At 45.8% G+C, this 18,494-nt stretch overlaps 1 protein-coding gene across 1 annotated transcript in view; it reads right to left on the reverse strand.

Annotated features, from left to right (window-relative positions):
• The window catches only part of LOC111965384 (ras-GEF domain-containing family member 1C), a 54,072-nt gene that overhangs the window by 13,298 nt on the left and 22,280 nt on the right, over window positions 1-18,494 (reverse strand). The window contains exons 2-9 of the mRNA XM_023989555.2: window positions 9,672-9,910; window positions 9,411-9,533; window positions 9,062-9,199; window positions 8,030-8,254; window positions 4,742-4,816; window positions 2,784-2,882; window positions 678-780; window positions 508-587 (exon numbers count right to left, since the gene is read on the reverse strand). Of these exons, the coding sequence (XP_023845323.1) occupies window positions 508-587; window positions 678-780; window positions 2,784-2,882; window positions 4,742-4,816; window positions 8,030-8,254; window positions 9,062-9,199; window positions 9,411-9,533; window positions 9,672-9,899 (1,071 nt within the window). The 5' untranslated portion in view covers window positions 9,900-9,910. The remainder of the gene's footprint in view (window positions 1-507; window positions 588-677; window positions 781-2,783; window positions 2,883-4,741; window positions 4,817-8,029; window positions 8,255-9,061; window positions 9,200-9,410; window positions 9,534-9,671; window positions 9,911-18,494) is intronic.

Genomic DNA, 18,494 nt, shown 5'->3' on the forward strand with positions numbered 1-18,494 from the left:
ACAATGCACATGGGACAATATTTGAAAAGGTCAATAGGTCCACATTTCAATGACTTATAAAAACCTCAAACCAACTATAAATTGTAAAAATTCATATACAAATATTTAAACCATTTAATATGACAACTAAAACATGAGAAACATGAAAATATTGTCCCCTTTAAATTGTGTAATTTATTGATAGTCCATAACTAGCGCCAGGGATAGGCTTTCCAATGTCAAACCCACTTTGCCCTGGTCGCACACCAGCTGGCTGAAGCTAATTGGCGAAAGAGGTTGGCTGGTACTAACTAGCCCAGGCAACTTCAAGACAAGACCTGGTTAGACTATTTCAAGTTATTTAGAGGGGTGAGTGACCTTAATTGTGTACTGTTTTGTTAGAGTGAATGTACAAACGCTTACCACGTGCGAACAAACCCACAAGATTAAATTGTCATTTAATAGGCAGGTAAAGTCTTTTCTCCATATTCTACCAAGGACATACTGTTCTATATTAGTGAGTTGTACCTCCAGAATGAAGAACTTGGCAGTCTTGGCTTTCCCCCAGGTCTTCTTCAGCCGAGACACAGGACTCATATTCATACCAGCTAGAGTAGCAGACACACGTCAAATGTCAGAATATTGCCAAATATCAGTGTATGATCTTGTATCGTGTGGGATACAGCCGAGACACTCACAGATGATGGCCATGAGGGAGTTGAAGTTGCCGATGTTGAAACACTCTCTGGCCACATCGATGAAGAACTCAATCACCTGGGCTCTCTGCTTCTTCTTAGCAGGCTGAGAGGAGGCATAAACAAGCTGATAGTGAGATATGCTGGATGTAAATTAGATGCAAAACGAAATATATTTGGCCCAGTTCTGGGAAGAAAGTATACTGCCTCACAGTCACAATGGGGATCGGAGGGTAGTAATGCTACTCACAATGGGGATCTGAGGGTAGTAATGCTACTCACAATGGGGATCTGAGGGTAGTAATACTACTCACAATGGGGATCTGAGGGTAGTACTACTACTCACAATGGGGATCTGAGGATGTAATTACTACTCACAATGGGGATCTGAGGGTAGTAATCTACTCACAATGGGGTGAGAGGGTAGTAATGACTAACCCAAATGGAGATCTGAGGGTAGTAATGACTACTCACAATGGGGATCGGAGGTAGTAATACTACTCACAATGGGGATCTGAGGGTAAGTATACTACTCAAATGGGGATCTGAGGGTAGTAATACTACTGCACATGGGGATCTGAGGGTAGTAATACTACTCACAATGGGATCCTGAGGTAGTAATGCTACTCACAATGGGGAGTGAGGGTAGTAATTACTACTCACAATGGGGATCTGAGGGTAGTAATACTACTCACAAGGGGGATCGGAGGGTAGTAATACTACTACACATGGGGACTGAGGGAGTAATGTACTCACAATGGGGATCGAGGGTAGTAATACTAACTCACAATGGGGATCGGAGGGTAGTAATCCTATCACAATGGGGATCGGAGGGTAGTAATACTACTCACAATGGGATCGAGGGTAGTAATACTACTCACATGGGGATCGGAGGGTAGTAATACTACTCACAATGGGGATCTGAGGTAGTAATACTACTCACAATGGGGATCGGAGGTAGTAATACTACTCACAATGGGATCTGAGGGTAGTAATATACTCACAATGGGGATTGAGGGAGTAATACTATCACATGGGATCTGAGGGAGTAATACTACTCACAATGGGATCTGAGGGTAAGTAATACTACTCCACATGAGGATCTGAGGGTAGTAATACTACTCACAAGGGGATCTGAGGGTAGTAATGCTACTCACAAGGGGATCTGAGGGTAGTAATGCTACTCACAATGGGGATGGAGGTAGTAATACTACTCACAAGGGGATCTGAGGGTAGTAATGCTACTCACAATGGGATCGGAGGGTAGTAATACTACTCACAATGGGGATCTGAGGGTAGTAATACTACTCACAATGGGATCTGAGGGTAGTAAATACTACTCACAAGGGGCATCTGAGGTAGTAATGCTACTCACAATGGGGATCGGAGGGTAGTAATGCTACTCACAATGGGGATCGGAGGGTAAGTATGCTACTCACAATGGGATCGGAGGTAGTAATGCTACTCACAATGGATCTGAGGTAGTAATGCTACTCACAATGGGGATCTGAGGGTAGTAATGCTACTCACAATGGGATCTGAGGTAGTAATACTACTCACAATGGGGATCGGAGGTAGTAATACTACTCAATGGGGATCTGAGGTAGTATTGCACTCACAATGGGATCTGAGGTAGTAATGCTACTCACAATGGGATCGGAGGGTAGTAATGCTACTCACAATGGGGATCGAGGTAGTAATGCTACTCACATGGTCGGAGGTAGTAATGCTCCACAATGGATCTGAGGATAGTAATGCTACTCACAATGGGATCTGAGGGTAGTAATGCTACTCACAATGGGATCTGAGGGTAGTAATACTACTCACAATGGGATCGGAGGGTAGTAATACTACTCACAATGGGGATCTGAGGGTAGTAATGCTACTCACAATGGGATCTGAGGGTAGTAATGCTACCAAATGGGGATCTGAGGGTAGTAAATCTACTCACAAGGGGGATCGGAGGGTAGTAATGCTACTCAATGGGATCTGGAGGTAGGAATGCTACTCACAATGGGTCGGAGGGTGGTAATACTACTCACAATGGGGATCTGGGGCGTAAAACTACATTGCACAACAAAGATGAGAATAACACGTGAAATCATTTACCATGCAGATCTCAGTGGCCACCAGGTAGCACAGCCTATTGAACCACCTGACATAAGCCTCCAAGTTAGTGGTCTTCTTCTTCTGCTCACTGAAACACGGCTGCAAGAGACACACGCACACAATACTGTACATCAGGACCACAGAGGGCCACCTTACTAGGCATGCAGGCCCCTATCCAGACTTGAGATAAGTAGACTTAACATGGACTTAAGTCCATGTTTTATTGACTTACACTAAGTCCATGTTAAGTCTACTTCATGACCTTTACCAGAGCTCCCTCTCAGCCAGAGAAGGTTAGCATTTTGATGTCTGGGGCACACCCATTGAAAAGGTGTCATCATACAAATACCTTGGTCTTTGGTTGGGACGATAAGCTGTTTTACAAGGTTCATGTAGATAATCTTGTGAGGAAGCTTAAACTGAAATTGTTTTTTATTTATTTTCGTAACAAGGCTTGCCTCCCGTTTTGAGGCTAGAAAGAAGCTTGTTCAAGCCAGTTTCTTTCTGTAATTGATTATGGCGACTTATTGTATATGCATGCAGCCTCTTCTGTGTTAAAGAGACTGGACTGAGTTTATCATGCATCTGTGCGTCTTGTTTCAAATGCCAAGTTGCAAACCCACCGTTGCATCTTGTATCAAAYGGTGGGCTGGACGTCGCTTCACATGCGCAGACAGCTACATTTGTACGTGCTTAATCTACAAAGCCCTTCTGAGTAAACTCCCTCTCTACCTTGGTAGCCTGCTCTCCTTCACCGCCAGCAGTTACCAGACACGGTCTACTAGGTGGTTGCTACTTAAAGTMCCCAGGGTCACTACCGAGTTAGGCAAGACTTTTCCCAATGTGCACCGGAGACATGGAACAGTCTGTGAGAAATGCTTCACCTGGATGTACTAGTGCCCCTTAGTGAGTTTAAAACTCTGGCCCAAAACTGTTGACGAGAGGTGTAAATGTTTTCTGTAGGCCGATCATCTCTTAAGGAATGTGTTTTTTTGTTGTTGTTGCTGTTTGCAATTGTACGTTTAAAGGTAGACTCAGCGAAATGGTGTTGCCACGAGCAGTGCCGCAGATTTTGAGACGAGTGACATGCAAKACTTCGCTCTCGCACAGTCACACACAGTATCTGCCCAAGTGCACGGGCTCGGTTTACGCTGTGTTTCAATGGGTTTCTTCTTTTCCCCTTTTTTTCTTCTATTAAGTCTAAATCAGGCCCTCAGTGATCAATAAAGGAGTTCATTGTTGTCATTTTATGTGGATTGAAACGATTTCGCCATGATAATATACGTTTTAGCTGGACGCAGATCTCAATTCAACATGTATTCCATGTTGGTTCAACGTCATTTCATTGAAATGACGTGGAAACGTTGATTCAACCAGTGTGTTCCCAGTGGGCTGACTGAGTTGAAGTTATAGGTGCTATAGGGGTTTCGTCTGATGTTATGGAGGCATCTATCTAACTATAGACAGACAGACACGCCCCCTCCCTGTGTTAATGTCATCAGCAGCTGGCAGAGACAATGGAAATAGGGTAATTACTACAGCGAGAGAGAGAGAGGGAGAGAGGGAGAGAAACAGAGAGCAAGAAAGCAACAAAAGACAGGCAAATAAAGAGAGAGAAGTTGCAAGAATGAAAGAGAGCAAAGGAGCGTGTGCGAGAGAGATGGAGAGAGAGATGTAGAGTTAAAAATAACGTAGTGTGTGTGTGTGTGCAACTGTGTGTATGTGTGTGTGTGTTGTGTCCAGTCATCATCATTAAAGTGAGCCCCAGGCAGAGCGGGGCCTTAGTGACCTGCTGGCCCCTGAGTGGCCCTATAGAACTGCCTTCTAATTAGTGATGCTGAAACACTCATACTCCCTCTCTCTCTCACACACTCTTTTCAAAAGGCCAAAAAATGATTCACACAGCGGTATATTGTAATGTTATTTCCACTGACAAAGTGCCGTATACTATACCATACCTGAGTGCTAACCAGTTTGTCTTTCTGAACAAAGGCTTGTACAAACTCTTCAGGGCCGATGTGACTCAGATGTTCCTGAAACACACAGAGCAGAGCATAGCGACATGGCCATGGATACTAAATGAGTATCAGTAATGGTAGCCAATCATTACAGGAAGTCATGAATCATCGACAAGATATCACATTTCCTTGAATTAACAGATGAGCCCTGGTATGCAGCTATATTAGCTCACACGTTTACTTTGGCTGCATTTTCACAGGCAGACCATTTTTTGACAAAATATCTGATCTGATTGGTCRAAAGACCAGTTAGTGGCAAAAAGATCCAAATTGGGCTGCCTGTGTAAATGCAGCCATAGGGGCATAGACATAGGGCAACRTTAATAAAAAATCCAAGCATGAGGTGGTAGTCCACAGCACAGATAGCTGTGCACGTGTGCGTGTAGAGTAGTCTTTATTATCCCCGGGCGGGTTATTCATTTCGCAGCACGTAGTTAAAAACACATGACAATAAATATACACAAAAACAATATACAGCAATACACAACTACCAGTACTACTATAGCTTATTGAGAAAGCTGATAGCAGCTGGCATGAAGGAGAGTTTAGACCTGTTCGTTTTAAACTTAGGGAGCCTGCATCGGTGCCCTGAGAGAAGCAACATAAATTCAACAAACAAGGGATGCTGGGAGTCCCTCAGAATGGATTGCGCCTTACATATGACTYGTGTCTGATACAGGTGAAAAARGTGGGTTAAGTTCATACCAACGATCCTACTACTTTGTTTCACAATGTTACCCAGCCTGTTCTTACTCTAAGTTTCAATTACCGAAACAGCAGATCATATTGAATGTCAAAATGGATGCAAGGAACGATCTGTAAAAGAGTTCCCTCGGGAAGATAGCATACATATTGGGCTCAAAACTCAGTTTGCTGTCAAGGAAAGCGCCATGAACATATTTGTATCGATCAACGGTCTCCACTAGCTCACCATCTATAAGAGTCTGCATTGGCGGCAGTGAGCTCTTCTGGAGATCAATAACCATACCCTTGGTTTTCGTGACATTAAGTTATTATAAGTAGGAGCGGTCACGCCATCCAAAGAGCTCCTCCACCACTGGGCCGTGGCTCACCTCCTCATCCTGTAAAAGAMTCGCCATAACCAAGGTGTCCGCAAACTTAATGATGTGTCCAGAGTCGTGATTACTCTGACAATCATTAGTGTACAGTACAAACAACAGAGGGGAAAGGACGCACCCTTGTGGTGAACCAGTGGAGGATAGGGAACTGTTGACTTTCACCCTCTGAGTTCTATTGGTCAAAAAGTCCGTCAACTAGCTGACTATGTTAAACTGTACAAAAGCCTCTCTGCTAAGACATGTGGTTACCAAAGGATTGTTATTTGGAAATATTTAGCCTGATTTCTGGGGTATTTCCTCATTTTCACAGAATGAAACATAGCTGCTCACAGTGTCAGTCAACTAATCGAGGTCAGTGCAGGAGCTAGGAAACATGTATTGTCAAAGCAGTCCTGAAGGCGCTCAGTAGCCGTCCACACTTGAACATTTCTTYGTTCAACTTTGCCTCTCTTCAGGACAGGTTTTTAAGGTGGGAACGAGTTAAACAGTGCTATGGTCAGACGAGCCCGGTGGAGCTCTGACAATGGATTTWTATGCCCCCTTTACTGTCCCGTAACACAAATCCAACACGTTGCCATGTCTTTTAGGGCAGGTGACGTATTGGTAGCGATTGAGATACTTCTTCAGCAAACAGTGATTAAAGTCGCCCATAAAGAGGTTCAGAGCGTCAGGGAGTTGTAYTGTAACCTTTGTACGGTCCGGGAGATGGTGTCCGTCGCCTTGTCCCCGTTAGTTCTAGAATGGATGTAGACCGGCGTGACAAATATCTGGGGGAACTCCCATGGTAAGAAAACGGGCCGAAGTGACACCGATAAAGGTAAAATATCTGGGTCACACACACTCTCACGTATGACCACYGTGTTGAGCCATCGTTTATTAATGTAGAGGCAGACCTTTCCACCTTGTGCGTCGCCCATTGTTTATGCATCACGGTCCTGGAGCACAGGAACCCCAAAGCCGTCGATTTCTAAATCAGCGTCTCGGTCCTGATCTGTCAGCCAGGACTCAGTGAATGCCAGAATGTGGGCATTTCGGTACTGTGATAAGCACTTTACAGTTTGTCAGTTTTACAGTATGTCTGAGAGATTGCACATTAGTCAGGATGTGTGTGTGTGTGCGAGTGTGCGTTTGTGTGTGTGTGTGTGTGTGTGTGTGTGTGTGTGTGTGTGTGTGCTGTGGATTGTAACGCTGTCAGGTCACATATATCCACTGCGGTTTTATTCCCTTTGTTAAATGCCTCGGGCAAACCACTGACTTCTGAGATGATGTCATGCTTATCAGATGAGAGCACATGCTTACTCAGGCCTGCGGAGGACGGCCCTTACAATCACACACACCCCGCCCACACACACACACACACACACTGACCCACATGGACGGACGGACAAACAGACACACAACCCCCACCCCCCTTCCCCCCACACAGACACAGAATCACACAAACGCATAAAAACACCCCCACACACCAATACACATGAACACATAAACACACACATGAACACATAAACACACACATGAACACATAAAACACACATGAACACATAAACACACACATGAACACATAAACACACACATGAACACACGTCACTCAATCAGTGGGAGTAGGTCGTCCTCCTCCGATCATTTGTTGCTCAGCCCGGTCTGTTCGTGTGTCTTCAGAGCACCTTTTTCTAAGCCTATTAGTCAGCTGTAGGCTAGAGCTAACAGGGGAGCATTTAAAACTCATACTGGAATAGTTAGCTGGTAATCAAGCCAATGGGAGAACTAGCTGTCCTCTGGGTTGTTTGGAAGATTTCAGTGCTCTCTCTCGCTCTCTCTCTCTCTCTCTCTCTCTCGCTCCCTCCCTCTCTTTCTCCTCTCCCTCTTTCTCTCTTTTGATTCTACAGCTATCCTCATCTACGCTTTATTGCCGTGTCTGTTCTTTTCTCCCCTCTGCTCTCTCTCTCTCTCTTAGTGTCATCTCTCTCTACCCTTCTCATCATCTCTCTCCCTTACGTCAGGCATCCTTCTCTCATTCTCTTTCATCTCTGCTTCTCTCTCTCTCCTTCTTTTCCCCTTCCTCTTCCCTTCTCATCTCTCTCTCTCGCTCTCTCTATGACCTCTATTTAACCCCCGCCTCCCATCCTATCCTTCCTCCCCCTCTCCTTACCAGTTCTATATGGGTGAGTTGCTGTGCAAGTGTGTAWGGGTCGTTGCAGATAGACAGCATTTCCTTCTGGATGGGTGGAGACTTGGTCTTGAAGGCCACCAGCTTGTCAGAGATTGAGGAGACTGAGGAGGCGTTCACTTTGACGATGCACTCCTCTCCCTGGGCGATGGCTGMCAGCTTCTGGCTCAGGGTCTGCAGGACCTGATTCAGTGTCTTCCAGTACGCCTGGGGTGGACATTATAAKGATTAGACAACTAATAATGAYCATAAACATATTAATGATGTTCAACATTAGTATCATCATCAGGAGATGACAAAAATCATCCTCATCTTCCCAGACTCCATCCCTCTCCTTCACAGTTCACGCACCTCTTTCACATCATTGTTTCTTCTGTGTGCATGGMCGTGTGTGTGTGTTCCCCCCAGTGTGTGTATGTGCGTCCAGCCTCCCACTGAGCTGTGTTGCTGTAGGCTGTTGGTTGGGGCCAACAGGTCGGGCCTCAGTAAATCACCCACAGCGTGCCATAAATGACCCAGAGCRAGAACCCTGCCTGGGCCCAGCTCTGCTCTGCAGCCACAAATAACTGCACATTCATCACCATTAGCCTCCTCATGCTCTCTCTCTCCATCCCTGTTCCTCCCTCGCATCCAACCTCCCCTCACTTCCTCCCCTTCCTGCTCTCCATCCTCCATCCCTCTCTCTACCTCCATCATCATCATCCATCTCTTTCTCTCTCTTGCCCTGAGGCTGCAGAGCCAATGCCAAAACCCCTCCCCTTGTTCTCTCTTCTCATCTCTCTTTCTCTCTGTCCCTCCTCTCTTTCTCTCTCGCTTTACTCTCTCTCTATCCTGCTCTCTCACCTGTAATGCAGTGGAACAGGATTGTATAACATTGCACTGTTTTGTACATTCAGAGCACCACACCCCTTCACCCTGCTCTCAGTCTCATCTTTGAGACTATGGAGGGTAGCCTCCCTCCCTCCCTCCCTCCCTCCCTCCCTCTACCTCTCTCTACCTCTCTCTACTCCTCACCTCATCACAGGGTGCTATCCTGTGGATAATGTCTTTGAACAGGCCCACCATCTTCTCCTCTCTGAAGTCTGTGGGGAACGTCTCTGTCCACTCTGTTAGCAGCTGCAGGATCTTGGGACCAAACTTCCTCACTTTAGCCTGGGGGAGGGGGGGGCGCAGGAGAAGAAGACACAGTCAGAGACACTGGGAAGGAAAGCTTTCAGTAGGTGTGTAGAAGTGATCAGCAGTAGCTGTGTGTGTGTTGAGTGACTGTGTATGTGTGTGTGTAAGCAGTACTGGCCGTGTTGAGAGGACTCTGTGTATAAGTGGTCAGTAGGTGCGTGTTGTCAGTGTGTGTGTGTGTACTGACCATGTCCAGTGGACTCTGGTCCAGCTGCTGTTGTTTGATGCAGGTCTCACAGAGTCTGGCCAGTAGCTCAGGAGGAGAGATGAACAGACGAGCACTCAGCAGGAACGTAAACACATAGGCTTTCTGTGGAAGGAAACACATACAGTATTAACATTATCATTAACATTACCATTGCTGTTACTGTTACTATTCCTATTTCTACTACTGATGCTGTTGCCAGTACAACCAGGATAGATTACTGGCCCTCTAATAGTTGTTTACCTCTGGGTAGTAGTCTGTGGTGGGCACAAGGTGCTGGATGAGAGTGTCCAGGGAGGCGGAGGTGATGGGGGGTCCTTCGGCCAGGCAAGCCCCAGGCCCCCGGGCCTCCTGAGGGCCCCCTTCATCCTCGATCACCGGGTCAGCCTCAGAGCAGGTGGAGGCCAGGTGGGGGCTGAAGCCACTGGGGGTAAACATGGTGCCTGCTGCTGGGCACACAGTCTGGGGCATTCCTCTCCTGGCTTGAGAGTGAAAGTGTAATGGATGAGGGCTATTTAAACACACGTGCATGGCAGATATATACATATAGACAGATTCCGCACAAACCCACTCAACTACACACAACTACAAACACAGGCGTGCATACACACACCATGCACACACCGACTTTCGTTCTCTCTCCTTTTGCCGAAACACATTCAGCAGGCAAGATATTTACCCTCTCAGAGCATTATCTCTAGTTCAGTCTCCACTACACACTCCTTCTATTACAACCCGCCCGCCACAGCCGCCGTCTTCGTCTCCCCCCCCCCGCCCCAAAACAGCTGCCCGTCTCCGAGGACAACGAGAGAGAAGGGATATGTGGGTCACACCGTCGCCGTGGAGACCGTTGCCGTGAGAAAGCGTTCCGTGTCCTCTTTCTACCCCTCATCTCTCTCTCTCTCAACCCTCATCTCTCTCTCTCCGCTCTGCTCTTAGACCGTGCTCCGTTACACGTTTTAAAAAATTCAACACATCCCTCTCAACGGGCCAAGGTAGTTGTAGTGTGAATAAGCACTTACACTGGCGCAGATATATTAAAGTGTGGTGTTATAGAGGTCAGGAAGGGTAGGCCCACATCAAGACTGCATTATGGCATCATGGGACTTCTTAGCCCACAATAGACACTAATGGATAATATYATATTGAGTCTATAGATGGTGGTATGACACTGATTTAGCCAGTGTTAGCTATAAACTAAGCAGCCTCCAAAGAAGTAAGAACAATAGCATGCCAATTCCAGGTATTTATTGTGAATCACTGGCATCAGGTAACAAAAAGGTGCGGCCGAGCAAGCCTATCTGCTGTCTCTCCCTGACCCATTAGCTATCTTATGAAAAGTAATGTCTTTAGACTGCTTGAAAAACAAACCCACAGCCAGTGTCTTACTCCCCAGCAGTGGTGAGAGAGAAAGTCAGTAAACACGCAGTGCCAACGGTGAAACCTTTGGCAGAGCAAAGAAGAGGACTCTCTTTCAGATGTAAACATTGCTTGGTCTCCCTGCTTTGCCTACCCAATCTCAAAATGTATACAAGCAGCCTAAACAAACAGAGGCAGGGCTACAGTGCCAGTGCCACAACAGCAGCAATCTCCATAGGAGAGTGTTAGTTAGAGAGAGAGAGTGTGTGTGTGTGTGTGTGTGTGTGTGTGTGTGTGTGTGTGTGTGTGTGTGTGTGTGTGTGTGTGTGTGTGTGTGTGTGTGTGACGAGGCTAGGCTGGACTGGGTGTGACAAGGCTTTTCTCTGTGTTCAGGAGAAGACAAAGCAGATCTCTTGTCCTATATTGACTTTCATAGGGGAAGGGAGAGATCAATACTTACAGTATAAATTAAGCATAGCATAGCTAGCCTACACACTCAAAATGGCTCTTCAGGGCTGGGACTGTTCAAAAGCATTCAAATCCATTCACTTTCCCATGGAGATCATTGACTAGAAAAGTACACATCTGAGCGTATTCTGAGCGTTGAATGGCAATATGAACGACCGTGCTAAATCATTTGGGAGCAATGGAGTGGTAGGATTCCTATCACAATATACTGAAAACTGAGGTCATGTTTAACTGGCTGCCCTCTCTCCCACCGGATCTTCTTGACTGACTGGTGTCACTACTGCCTAGGAGGTGAGAGGTCAAGCCGACACCGCCGCGCGAGATCGTGACGGGTGTCTCAAGTTTCCACTCCAAGCCTTCAGCTTCCCTTTGTTTCTCTGCCCAAATTACAAACATGCACGCATACGCACGCATACGCACGCACGCACAGACATACACACACACACACAAACACAAACACACACACACGGTGGCGTAGCGCAGTTTCACAGGGCCACCTCGCAAGGGGCCAACTCCCACAAAATGTTATATATACAGTGCATTCGGAAAGTATTCAGACCCCTAAACTTTTTCCACATTTTGTTACGTTACAGCCTTATTCTARAAGGGATTAAAATAAAATACAATTCTCATCAATCTACACACAATACCSAAACTGAGCAAATTGGGGGAGAAGGGCCTTGGTCAGGGAGGTGACCAAGAACCAGATGGTCACTCTGACAGAACTCCAGAGTTCCTCTGTGGCAATGAGAGAACCTTCCATAAGAACAACCATCTCTGCAGCACTCCACCAATCAGGTCTTTATGGTAGAGTGGCCAGACGGAAGCCACTCCTTGGTAAAAGGCACATGACAGCCTATTTGGAGTTTGCCAAAAGACACCGAAAGGACAATCAGACCATGACAAACAAGATTCTCTGGTTTGATGAAACCAAGATTGAACTATTTGGCCTGAATGCCAAGCGTCACATCTGGAAGAAACCTGCCACCATCCCTACGGTAAAGCATGGTGATGGCAGCTGTGGGGATCATTTTAACGGCAGGGACTGGGAGAAAGGGAAAGATGAACGGAGCAAAGTACAGAGAGATCCTTGATAAAAACCTGCTCCAGAGCGCTCAGRACCTCAGACTCAYCTTCCAACAAGACAACGACCCTAAGCACACAGCCAAGAAAACGCAGGAGTGGCTTCGGGACAAGTAYCTGAATGTCCTTGAGTGGCCCAGCCAGAGCCCGGACTTGAACCCGATCAAACATCTCTGGAGAGACCTGAAAATAGCTGTGCAGCGATGTTCCCCATCCAACGTGACAGAGCTTGAGAGGATCTGCATAGAAGAATGAGAGAAACTCCCCAAATACAGGTGTGCCAAGAGTGTAGCGTCATACCCAAGAAGACTGTAATTGCTGCCAAAGGTGCTTCAACAAAGAACTGAGTAAAGGGTCTGAATACGTACGTAAATGTGATTAAATTATATATATTTTTAACAGGTTTTCTTTGTCATTATGGGGTACTGTGTGTAGATTGAAGAGCAGGAAAAAAAATTATCCATAAGGATGTTACGTAGCAAAATGTGGAAAAAGTCAAGGGATATGAATACTTTCCAAATGCACTGTATATATAGTACCAGTCAAACGTTTGGACACACCTACTCATTCAAGGGTTTTTCTGTATTTTTACTATTTTCTACATTGTAGAATACGAGTGAAGACCATCAAACTATGAAATATCACATATGGAATATGTAGTAAAAAAAAACTACATTTTTAAACATATTATACACTGCTCAAAAAAATAAAGGAACACTTAAACAACACAATGTAATCCAAGTCAATCACCGTTCTGTGAAATCAAACTGTCCACTTAGGAAGCAACACTGATTGACAATAAATTTCACATGCTGTTGTGCAAATGGAATAGACAAAAGGTTGGAATTAAGGCAATTAGCAAGACAACCCCAATAAAGGATGGTTCTGCAGGTGGTGACCACAGACCACTTCTCAGTTCCTATGCTTCCTGGCTGATGTTTTGGTCTACTTTTGAATGCTGGCGGTGCTTTCACTCTAGTGGGTAGCATGAACGGAGTTACAACCCACACAAGTGGCTCAGGTAAGTGCAGCTCATTTCCAGAGATGGCACGATCAATGCGAGCTTGGCAAGAAGGTTTCTGTGTCTGTCACGTAGTGTCAGGCCCGTACACTCAGGAGACGTGGAGGAGGCCGTAGGAGGGCAACAACCCAGCAGCAGGACCGCTACCTCCGCCTTTGTGCAAGGAGGAGCACTGCCAGAGCCCTGCAAAATGACCTCCAGCAGACCACTYTGATTAAATGTCAGGAATTGTCAACACCTGTTGAATATGGCCGGTGTCAGTACASATTGTCAAAAAAAMTWWWTTAAATTGTAGCCAGCAGCACAGTTACAGTCACCAATGCTCTGGATAACATGAAAACAGCCTAACCAGCTCTGCTAGGGTGAGTAAAATGGTCAGAGTGAGCTGTTCTCTCATTTTTTTCTGGCAGTAGCTAGCAAGTTAGCCAGTTAGCTTGGGTGCTTGATTGCTGTTGTTAGGTCAGAACGCTCAGATYGACCCTACTTCTCGGCCAGAGCATCCAGTGTGCGCTCTGAATGYTCAGAGAGTGAAACGCTCTGAATTTACGAACGGACAATCTGACAACTCTCTGAGTTTACAAACACCCAGAGCGCACTCTGGCACTCCAGATTGACTTTACAAATACACCCTTGGTACAAACCAGCCTTTCGTCTCAAAATATTTGGTTGTTGAGCACATGGCCTCACATGTGAMTCCTTAAAGAGAATGGAGGGGCTAAGGCTTAAGAGGGTGTGAACAATGCCGAATGAGTGTAGACAAAGAAGATGTCTCCAGTAGGTTTACCAAAACATTCAAGGGCCATCAACTGTCAAAGCAGAATTACTTTCCCATTGTTCCTCGACTCTAGTGTATAATATACCATTTTACAGCTCTGTCTCTACTTTTAACAAATGTAAAAAAAAAAATACAATTTCAAATGTTGCTCCATAATACAGAATAGAGCCAGTCGCTCACATGCTATTTGGGTTGCTCTGTATGACTTCAAAACCGCTTGGGGCAACAGTGAGCACTATTACCATCAAGTAGTCCTGATGGTAATCCCATGACTCTTGATCCGAAGGTCGCCTGTTCAACCTCAGTGGTAGACACTCGTTTTTAGTTTTAACCATATCCCAAACCTTAACCATTAACTTAACCATTCGGTAACTTCTAAAATTTGACGTTTGGAGAAACAGAACGATGCGGCGCAGGAGGAGCAACCCATGGTGTCAAAAACACTTGAACATTTCACGTTTGGAGAAACGTGGATAACCATCAGAATCTGAAGTCAAATTCGTTAAACTGTGAGATCTTGTTAGGGAATAGTGGAGGCGGAAGAGGGTGGCTGTCACTCTACCCTGTATCCCTCAGCAGCTGTCGAGCTACATCTGTGATAAAAAAAAAACTGCTGGAAAGCAGATGACATTTCCTCGTCTTTGGTTGTCATAGCAGGCCAGTGTGATCCAACTGTGACACAAGTCACATAAATGACAGCATCCATTGAGAGGAGATATTAGGCATTTAGCACGGTAGTTAACACCCAGGTCCTTTCATTACGCTGTCACGGTCCACTTATACTGTCTGAGACCTGACCAGACAGAAAACATTCTAGCCCTCTAATGCCATAACTCACCTCCTCCGACAGGGATGCATCTATTTCACAGCATGTACACTCACACACCCACATATGCGGGCACGCACGCACGCAGAGACGAGCACACGCATGAATGCACGCACACACACACACACACACACACACACACACTGTGACCGCCACTTCAGTCTCAGACCTTTTTGATTGTTTGGTGATTAATTAGATGGAAAAAGCAGCTGGACTGAGCAAACAAAGTGAATCAAATTGAATTCAACAAAACATGTATTGTGAGGTTTGATTCTATTATAATGAGATTGGACATAATACGAAGCCATTTCTTTCACTCAGTATCTTATGTATATAATGGTCTAGATGGGACAATGCTAGGGAAAGCCCAGTGTGTCCTTGTAGTACCCCTGCTGTGGTGTAGATTACTTTGGCACTGCCACATCTATGATGCTGTCCTAGAGATACAGTACACAGGGATTCCTAGAAGGAAGCATTTCCTCTGTAAGGTAGGGCTGACTGGCTGACTGATTGGTTGACTGGCTGACTGACTGGCTAGCTAACCGACTTACTGGCTGCCTGGCTGGCTTGCTGATGGCTGGCTGACTGGCTGGCTGACCGACTTACTGGCTGACTGGCTGGCTGACTGGTTGGCTGACTGACTGACTGGCTGGCTGACTGACTGGCTGGCTGACTGACTGGCTGGCTACTGGCTGACTGGCTGTGTAGTTAAGGCTGTACAGCTCTAGGGCCATGGTGAGTCTGGGAGAACATCTGAGTTCAACCATGAGTCACCACTCTGTGTGTACACACACTCTAAGCCCCTGCACTATTCCAGAGACGAACGAGCGTGTGTGTACTCTGTGGCTTATTCACACACGTGTGATTTGCTTCCGCTTTCACTCTAGTCGTATCCCCCCTTCTCACACACACACACACACACACACACACACACACACACACACACACACACACACACACACACACACACACACAGAGTCAGGTAATGCATCATGGTCAAGAAGAATAGAGCGGTCAGGAAACACTAATATACACATCCTGTCTCAGCCTGTGTATTACAGTAGTGCTTACGTCAACCAACAGTATCAGACACGTTTAGCTGAGGTTGCACAAAAATGATGGTGAATTATGCTGCAATGCAGGATTATGGGCAGGATTTCGTGCGACATAGGTGTGAGATCTAGTTGCAATGCAGACACACCCATAAGTCGTAACCTTCTGTACAATCAGGTTTTCTTCACTCACATTCCCTTTCCTATAGAGCCTTGATCATCACATCAACTAAAACACAGTAGGTGATGTTTATCAAACTACTTGCCCGAGACCAACAATATCAGCTGAAACCCCTAGCTGTGTGTCTAGACAGATGTGTGACTAGTGTCATTGTGTAAGAGAGCACGCAGACAGCCACCTTTTAGTTTGACAGTGTGTGTGCTTAATTTACAAATGTGTGTGTGCTTAATTTACAAATTAAGCACACACACTGTCAAACTGTAGGTGGCTGTCTGCATGCTCTCTTACACAATGCCACTAGTCACACATCTGTCTAGACACACAGCTAGGGGTTTCAGCTGCTATTGTTGGTAAAATCGGGAGGTGCTGGAACAAAAAGTGAGCGTGAGAGGGGGGTAACCTGGGGAATTCCGTGGTACCCCAAAAAATATCACCTTTATTATAAATCATTGCGTGCATATCATCGCATTTGGTAGTTGCATAGAGCAGTAGAGTAGAGGCACTTACAGAAGATGCACACATGGAGAACATTTTTTATAGCATAGGGTCCGGGAGAAATGTGGCCTTTTATAAACGCATTTCATGCAATTCTACGTAATTTTACAAGACTGGAGACTTTGGCAGAATCTTTTTAATACCGCACAAATGATCGAAATGGGGCCTCCCGAGTGACGCAGCGGTCTAAGGCACTGCATCGAAGTGCTAGCTGCGTTACTACAGATCCTGGTTCAATACCTGGCTGTGTCGCAGCTGGCCGCGACCCGGGTGGGGCGACGCACAATTGGCCCAGTGTCATCCGGGATAGGGAGGGTTTGGCCAGACGGGATGCCCTTGTCCCATCGCATTCTAGCGACTCCTGTGGCGGGCCAGGCGCATGCACGCTGACAAGGTCGCCAGGTGTACGGTGTTCCTCCGACACATTGGTGCGGCTGGCTTCTGGGTTAAGCGAGCATTGTGTCAAGAAGCAGTGCGGATTGGCGGGGTTGTGTTTCGGAGGACGCACGGCTCTCGACCTTCGCCTCTCCCGAGAGTCCGTACGGGAGTTGCAGCAATGGGACAAGACTGTAACTACCAATTGGATAGGACGAAATTGGGGGTAAAAATAAATATATAAACAAATGATCGAAATGGCACTGACAAACTGAGAATCTGAGGTCAATAAAAACAACATTGTCTTGAATCCATCAATAGCCTAGACCTAGGTGTGTTGTAGGCTACAATTTGAGGAAATKATAGTCTTAAAAAGGCTTTCCAGTTTCACTTACTCACCCAGTGACTCGCTCGCCGGCAATGGCCGATGCATTAGTGCCAAAAGCCTATCTCTCTTGTTATAGCCTATCAATCAAATGTATTTAAAAAWGCCCTTTTAACATCRCCAGATGTCACAAAGTGCTAATTCTTTGCAAAACAATATTTGGAAGTGGATYAAATATTTTGGTAGCCTACAGAAGAGAGATTAGSCTTCTCTTTTCAGCAGGAGCTATTTGCTTTCCAACCTGTGTCTTCAAATACAATCGTTGGAGAGGAAGAAACGGATTTGTCTGCATAGTGTTCACTGACAAATTTGCCACGCGCTCCCAACCGTAGGCTATGCCATGTTATTGGACTACACACAATCAATCCACAGCTAGGCTATTTTTTAAAGGAAGCCATTGATCCTCTGTGGCTAATTTATAGGCCTACTCATGGTGTAGTAGCCTATTCTGAATTAACAGAAAGCAGTACTTTAATCTGAGCAAATCCCCCCCCCAAAAAATCAGGGCGGCTATGATCCTATAAGGAAATAAATGATGAAGTGCAACGCTGGAGAGATGAGTTACAGGTTCATGTCTATCAGAACAGAGTGGGAGAGGGATTATAAAAWGTGAATYTCATTCTATTTCTGTGAAAGATACAGATACGCTTCTCACACAACCATGGCCACGCGCTGGTCTCAAACATAGGTTACAATGTTGCGCAAACCATAAGCCTGGGCCAGCCCAACTTGTATCAACTCTTAGAATATCAGGCCTAGGCTGAAAATCAACTTTTTTCCACAAATTTTTTTGGGGGGGGGGGCAGGAGAACTCGAATGAACAGTGATGGCTTTAATTTTATAAATATGAGTTTTCATGCCATGAGAGGTACCGGATCCAGCCAAATAGGTCCAACGAAACAGTTCCAAAAATGGAAGAGGTGCAAGGAATCCTGTTCAGGCAGGATCCAGCTAAATTAAACACTGGTTGTGCCACACTGCCTTTGTTCCTGTGGGGCTGCTATTGATATCTGTACATCAAGCGGAGTCTGCTTGCTTGTTCTGCC

This window comes from Salvelinus sp. IW2-2015, linkage group LG6.1 (genome assembly GCF_002910315.2).
Source record: "Salvelinus sp. IW2-2015 linkage group LG6.1, ASM291031v2, whole genome shotgun sequence".
Taxonomy (NCBI): Eukaryota; Metazoa; Chordata; class Actinopteri; order Salmoniformes; family Salmonidae; genus Salvelinus; species Salvelinus sp. IW2-2015.